The sequence below is a fragment of the Oryza glaberrima genome, chromosome 9 (genome assembly GCF_000147395.1).
Source record: "Oryza glaberrima chromosome 9, OglaRS2, whole genome shotgun sequence".
Lineage (NCBI taxonomy): Eukaryota > Viridiplantae > Streptophyta > Magnoliopsida > Poales > Poaceae > Oryza > Oryza glaberrima.
Genome location: NC_068334.1, coordinates 15,724,521 through 15,731,916, shown reverse-complemented (window position 1 = coordinate 15,731,916; position 7,396 = coordinate 15,724,521). Strand labels below are relative to the sequence as shown.

The window sequence follows — 7,396 nt, the reverse complement described above, 5'->3', positions numbered from 1 at the left end:
CTTGAGTGCTTTTAGCTCAGCCACATCCTTCTTCATCGCCGCCATATCAGTCCTAAATTCGTTCATCTCCTCCATATCAACCATAGACTCGCTGGATCGGGTCCTCGTTACCATCCCCCTCCTGCAGGATCGGCTTGGAACTTGTTCCTTCCCTCTGGATCCCGAACAGGAGAATCTTTCTACCGCCGCCTGTTCTGAGTAACGAGCTCCGGAGATTTCACAGGGCCACACCACACAGGATGGAACCCCAACCCTCGCTCAATCACTCAGCAACAACTCCGTCGCCCCCAGGATGATCTTGCCCCAACTCAGGAATTTTACGGTGGATCTCGCCGCTGCCTTCCACCAACCCTCGCCGGACAAAATCAGAGCCAAGAATCGACACTGCTCTGATACCTTTGTCAGATCCCGTGATTAGAAATGGAACTCGCCTCTCAATCTCACCGATGATAGCTCTCGATTTAGTGGCCGCCGCAAGACTTCTAGGGTTCTAACTCTAACTAAGTCTAAGACAAGTAATTATATGGTTCTCGATATCTTCTTCTCTCCATTCCACCGATTAATAAAGGTTTACATGAGTTTCGATGACAGCTCGCATTACAGCGGAAAAACAGAGTAAAATTCAGAGAAAACGACAATGATGACGTCTACAGTGGTCCCCTGGGAAACTTGGACGGTGGGATTAGCCTTCATAACGCTTCAAGTGTCTCCTGGGCCGTCCGATCTTCATCAGTTCAGTCCTTCCAGTAACTCTGAACGAAATTTACTGAATAAAAGTTCAGTTAACTTCTGCATCCTTCAGAATCTCCATTTCTCCTGTCCAATTCCTGACACACTTCCGCCGGCGTCGACGAGGGCCGCGGCTGGTCGGTGCAGCCGGTGAGTTCTCTGAAACCAGTGAATTTTTTTCTGTGTGGCTCTCTCCGATAATTTTGGGTCAGTTTCATCTCTGCATCAACATGGTTATATTTTCTGAATTTGTTGGTAGCTTTAGGGTTAGGTTCAGCTACATCTTGCCTGAAAGAGATTTTCATTTTATTTTTTTGAAAGAAACCACCGCTCCCTGACAAGTTCGAACCGAATTTAGTTTCTCACTTTACTTGCCCGAGTAGAATTTTAAGTTGAGATGTACAAAATCCGATTTGCACAGGGAATTCTCTTGTTATATACTGTATGTAGCTGCAGAGACAGAGCCATAACAAATAACCAATCTTGACGCTCTCATCTCATCTCCTGGAGTTTCAGGGATTCTTGTCATGGCGATGATGAAAAGATGCTCAGACATTCAGGTATCATCTACTCGGCCGCGAAAGGCGATGCGCATTGCTATCAACTCCTGGTCGACGATCTTGCTCCGTTACATCCCTGAAGACGTGCTGTTCAAAATCCTCTCATGGCTGCCATCCAAGTCTCTCATCCGATTCAGGTCGGTGTGCAAGGCTTGGCACGCCACGATATCCAGCTCCCGTTTCGTCAATGCTCATCTCGAGTGCTCCAAGCAGAGGCCATCACTGCTCGTGATCCCTGGCTCTTTCGAGATGAAGAAGAACGGTGAGAATATTGCCTTCCTGATGAGCCTGTATAAATACCAGGATCCTAATATAATGCATCTGCAGGACTTTCCTCGAGGTATCCGTAAATGGATTCGACCGGTACACTGCGATGGTTCTCCTCATTTCTACCAGGAAGCACAAGATGATGATCTGCAATCCATCGACAAGAGAGATTGTTTCCCTGCCAGAAGGGAGCCATAGCCTATGTGGCGGCATGGGGCTCGGATTTGGGTTTGATCCTCACAGCAACAAGTACAAGGTGGCTAGAGCTTTCTACCAAAGGGATTATCCGACAACAAGACAGGTCTGCAAGTTTGAAGTGCTTACTCTGGGCACTGATGCATGGAGGCAAACTGAAGATCCACCATACCCAATTGACAGGTTAACTCCAGTTCATGTGAAAGGAGCCATCTACTGGAAGGTTTGTCGCACGCCGCTTTGCCCGTATCCACCCAAAACATTTCTCAGATTCTGTTTGACTGATGAGAAGTTCAGTCTGTTTCCATGTCCTCCATGCAGTGCAAAGCCTTACTGTTTCACAGAAGTAGAGGGTGAATTATGTTGTGCTTGTTTTTACAGTTGGACTCTGGAACTGGAGATTTGGACCTGTAGTGTTGGGCAAAACCCTGAATGGACTCTATGCTGTACTGTACAGATTCCTCCTGATCTTGTTATGAATCACTTTGTAGAAATACCTCCTTTGGTTGTTTTCCATAGAAGAAAGCTGCTGCTGGCATCCAACAAGGTCTACCGGTATGACATCCAAACATGTAAACTGGAGAAAATAGCTTCAACATTTGAAGACTTCACGTGCTATGACCCGAGGAATGGTGTGTACCAAACATTTTTGAAGAAGGCAGTGATGGATCTTCACCTGTTTAATTATGCTGATAGTCTAGTTGCGGTTAGTAAATTTTGAGAAGCTACTTCTTTGTGTAACAATTAGTTTGCATCTATAAATCTAGTTAATTATACTGAATAGGATCTACGCTACTATTTAAGAATTAAGCGTAACGGTTAATTTGGCATTCCAGTCATAAAACTCAGGTTTGCAGCAATGGAGGCTCATTCTGCAATCTGCAGCAGCACCAGCAGCAGCTCTCGTCACAGCCCTTCTTGCTGTTGCTACACTTATGAGCTGCAACTTTAAAGGTGCAGACAGTTAGATATACTGTGTTGTCTTAATACATAGTAAGTGATTTTTTTCTCTGAAGATGTACTCTAATTTGCAATGTTGTTCTGATTACGAAGATGACATTCTGTACACACAAAAGGCTGGCATGGAAGAAGTTCAATGATGTGATTCGCAGAGCTGGGATTCGATCCTTATCAACTCTTAGTTCTTTTCATTAATTAAACTGCATTTATGTGTGCTCCTTTTCCTTCCTTGGATCAGAAATATTTGACCGTTAGGGCAAGGTTTAATCAAACATTTAAAACTTTGACCATTAATTTTATATTAGAAATAAATTTATAAAAGCTAATAAGCTTATGATATTATAATAGTAATTTCAAGACATATACCATTTTTCTTGTTTTTAAACTAAAGCATTTGAGAAACTGTTGGTGATAAAAAAAAAGTTTGACCAAATCTTAGTAGTGTCACAAAAAATTGACCGGAGGGAATACTTGCACTGACACTATCCTAATTTGCCTGCAGAAATGTTTGCTACAAACAATCTGGCCGGCGCTGTCGGATCAACTGTATTCAGAGTTATCTGAATTTATAATTGCGGCTTCGATATATTAACTTTTGTTTTCTTTCTTTGGTACATGCACAGATGTGATGGTTTGTGGTTAACTGCAAGTATTATTTGCGAAATTGGCACTTCTGACTGAAAACTTAAGCCGTCCTTGCAGACTCAGCAGATGGAGAAGTTATAAGAGCAGACCTTGCATTGCCTACCTGGAGCAATGATGCTCAAGTAGGAGGTGGTCGTCGTGATTCCTAGTGCATTTTGAAGCTTTCATAGCTTGTATATAAAATTGGGGCGCTTACTGCAATAAAAAGGAGAACCCTTTTCAGTTCAGGGTAAGTATATATGGTTCAGAAGAAGGCAAGTTCAACCATAGAAAACTGTCATGCTACATCAATCTCTCTTTGTCAACTTGCTCAAAATAAATGTACAACCTACAACTTGTGCAAATATACAATTCATCAATGTTTGATGATCGAACCTTCCAAACAAGTAACGTGCGATTCTGCAAATTTATATAACTCTGGTGTATAACTTGGATAGCAAAACCGTACATGACAAGATCAAAACACATTCTTGGATCTTGTGTGAGACTATTAGTAGAGTCCCAGCAGGGGTCTTCTGTAGGATTCAATCTACACCTTAAATTGATATTATCCTTTGTTCTGATTATCATACCAGTATAAACTTCTCAATCTAAATTTAAATATTTTAGTTTTTCAATGATGACCATGCTTTGATATCAAGATTATTTTACTTCTTGTTTTATCTTAGAGAAATACTTCCTTCGTCCCTAAAAGACATTAGTTGTAGCAAGTAAAAGACATATTATGTAGGAGGTTAAAAGAATATTATGTCATTCATTTATCGATGAGAAAATGAGGAGAATGAGGGAATGCTACTAGCTCAATGATTAAAATGAGAAGGAAAAAAGATGAAGGGAGTACTATTGGTTCAATTGTTAAAATGAGAAGAAAAGGATGAAGTAGTATTAAAGGACATTTAGTGGACCTACTCTAAAGAAATGAAAAAAAAGGCTAAACTATACGCTTTTAGGAATGGAAGGAGTACTAGTAAATATTGAGATAATTCAAGAGTTACCGTTAGAAATTACTGTTCATTCTATCTCCTCCATTCAAAAATGCGTATTAGCTTTCAAAAAACTTCTTTTACTATTCATTCTGCTTCCTCCATTCAAAATGTGTATTAGCTTACAAAAAAATTCTTTTACCGTTCATTCTACTTTCTCCAATCAAATATATGTATTTGCTATCAAAATGCTTCTTTGTCTAATTTAGAAGGGAGTTCCACTACCAACATGTGTAATTATCTCAATTGTTAGAATAGCTTCCATTGAGTATTTGCACATATTGTTTACTTTGTTTTCTAGTTTGAGAACCATTTGTTTTCTCAAAACACGGGAATGGCTAGGATTGGCCTTTTCTAAGTTATAGGTTTATTTGAATTTGGAAGTTACCACTCATGTTTCCATACCAAGGCTCAATACAGTCAAGTTTGTAGTGTCTACCGAGTTCGCCATCCACTGACTATCAACTTAACCTTTTTAGCACTGTGGCCATGTCTTACATGGTGACCAAGTACGAGGACCATTGTACGATCTTGAAGCTTAATGCCAAGCACATCGTGAGTTACACGTTGGCACACGAGGTTCATTTCATGGAGAACAACATATCACGATGCTCATCTATTGGTTTGGCGGCCCAAACTGAGAGATGTACTTCGCTCTACTAGTTTGGTGGCCCAAACTCAGAGACGTACTTCACCTTCACCCAATATAGTCAAGGAGAGGAAGAACTGCCGGTGTAGCGGCTGACATATAATGTCATCGATCTCCATCATGAGGTGGTCGCTAAACCCGCTGCTTTTTATAAATTATGTTTTATAACTAGAAAAAGTGCTTGTGCGTTGCAACGTGGTGAAGTCTCACATGTACTGGTGTGCTGCGTTCGCCATCTACTCACGAGCCTAGCTAGTTGGAGGGGTCGAAATCGCTGCCGATCAGGGTACGTACGTGTGTTTCCATCTGTTCTACGAACATGGAGTTGGGTACATAAATAGAAGATGCGAAATGCACGTACAGTGAGGGTGGGGGTTGGTGTTGGTAATGTAGATTAGATGGGCCTAGAGGGCTTCAGAACACCATCAACGATCAACAGCCGTGATTAATCGATTTACTTAATGAATGGTCAGATCTTTCTGATTAACGTGATAATTCCTAGAAAGTGCTTCTAGCCGGATTAGTATAGGTATAGATCCTAAACAAAGCAAACATCCGTTTCGCCTGAATAAAAAATCACGTAGCATGTGAATGATGACAACAGATGAAAATTTTTTCGGAAGTCTTACGTATTTTTAATTAGGTATAGATATTGTAATAATAACTTATTAATTAAACACTTGATAGGTTCGAATGCAAATTATATTAAGATCATAGGGAAATCTATGGAGTTGTAAAAGGTTTAAGCGAAATAGTTGCTTCAGTGAGGCAAAAGGGGGCCATGGCCCCCCTCTAGAGGTCCTTTAATTTTGCTACTTTAGTATTAACCAAATATCAAAATAGCACATACTAATTTTTTACATTGGCCCCCCTAAAAGCTATAGATCAAGCCTCTCAATTTAAGATTCAAGCCATATATCCTAGGATGTCATGCCTACTACAAAAAAACAATGCTAATAAATTCCTGCACCATTCCCTATTTTTATCATGTTTGTGTATTTTCCAAGGTTATACATAAAAAGCTCATACATTGTCCATGCCACCAAACTACAAATCTGCTTTTTATCTTAACCACATAAGTATGAATTATATAGTAGACAAATCTGCTTTTTGAAGAAGAACTTTGTAACTAGCTACCCAATCAAAACCAATTAAACTATAGACATTCAGTCCATGAAGGGAGATGTGTGAGATCTTAATAAGAACATATGCAACTAGAATATCATTTTTTTAAAAAAAAATCGATCGAAGCAAGGGGGTGTAATATTTTATCGCTCAAATTTTTCAGTAATGAACATTCATCTACGCAATAGCATAGGGTAGAGTTGAGTACATTCCAACAACCTTTTCTTGGTAGAACATTATACACTTAGTGTTTATAATTGGTGCACTGATTGACATTCTACATTTCATAAAAAAATTATAGCTACATATATTCAACCCAAAGAATTGGGCAGATCGTGTCACTTGTTTATGAAAACGATAGATGAACTAAAATTAATATCAACTTCTCATATTCGGCAACACTTAAATTAGTGAAATCTCAGTTGGAATTGTTAGTTGAATAACATTCATTTTCTGGCCTAGATTAAAGAAAATGGTGATGAAGATAAGTGCAACAACTATCGACCGTCCTGAAGAAGATTTTAGAGCAAGGTCTTCTTATTTTTCAAGGGGCAGAGCTTTACGTAGATTTAGTTGGGCCTTCCGCTCGACAAAATTTCTTAAGCTCATAAGATAAAACAATTATGAGGCTGTATTCTAAACTCCCCTTTCCCAAATTATATCTCCTCGTTTTCCATGCACATGACTGCTAAACGGTGTGTGTTTTGCAAAAAGAAATTCTATAGGAAAGTTGCTTTAAAAATCATATTAATCCATTTTTAAAGTTTGTTTTAGCTAATACTTAATTAATCATGCGCTAATCTGTCGCTTCGTTTTGCGTGCCAGGGGTGAAGGTTCCCAACCCTCACTCATGAACCCAGGAGTGATTTTCATATTTTTCCGTTAAGAAAAAAACAATTATTTAGGGGAATTTTTTTGTAAGGTGGGAGCATGTTTTTATAATATATTTATTTGGTGTTGAAAATATCGTTATACTTTTCCACATACTTGATCAAAATTGAAGTGTTTGACTTAGGACGAAATGAAACACCTTATATTTTGAAACAGACCGAATAGTGCACTTATGCAACTATTGGGCGAAATCTATTTTCAAAATTAATTAATGATCATTCCCCTATCACTTTTATTGCATTTTGAAGCTTTTGTGATGTCGACGAGCTGTACCCATCTACTGTATTTGTATAGTATGTGAGACATCGGTACTAAGGTATACGCGAGATTGTAGTAAAGTAAATGGGAGACATGGATTTTTATACATATTCGGACCCCCCCTACTAACAAGT

General features: G+C 39.3%; 2 protein-coding genes across 2 annotated transcripts; both read left to right on the top strand.

Annotated features, from left to right (window-relative positions):
• The first annotated feature begins 1,256 nt into the window (after positions 1–1,256).
• Positions 1,257–1,762, top strand: LOC127785443 (F-box only protein 8-like). Its single transcript, XM_052312895.1, has 2 exons — positions 1,257–1,551; positions 1,617–1,762. Exons 1-2 carry the CDS (start codon positions 1,257–1,259, stop codon positions 1,637–1,639), a joined length of 318 nt encoding a protein of 105 aa, XP_052168855.1. The 3' UTR covers positions 1,640–1,762.
• On the top strand, positions 1,663–2,165 carry LOC127783796 (putative F-box protein At3g52320). The gene is made up of 2 exons (XM_052310959.1): positions 1,663–1,974; positions 2,133–2,165. Exons 1-2 carry the CDS (start codon positions 1,663–1,665, stop codon positions 2,163–2,165), a joined length of 345 nt encoding a protein of 114 aa, XP_052166919.1.
• Positions 2,166–7,396: the final 5,231 nt, after the last annotated feature.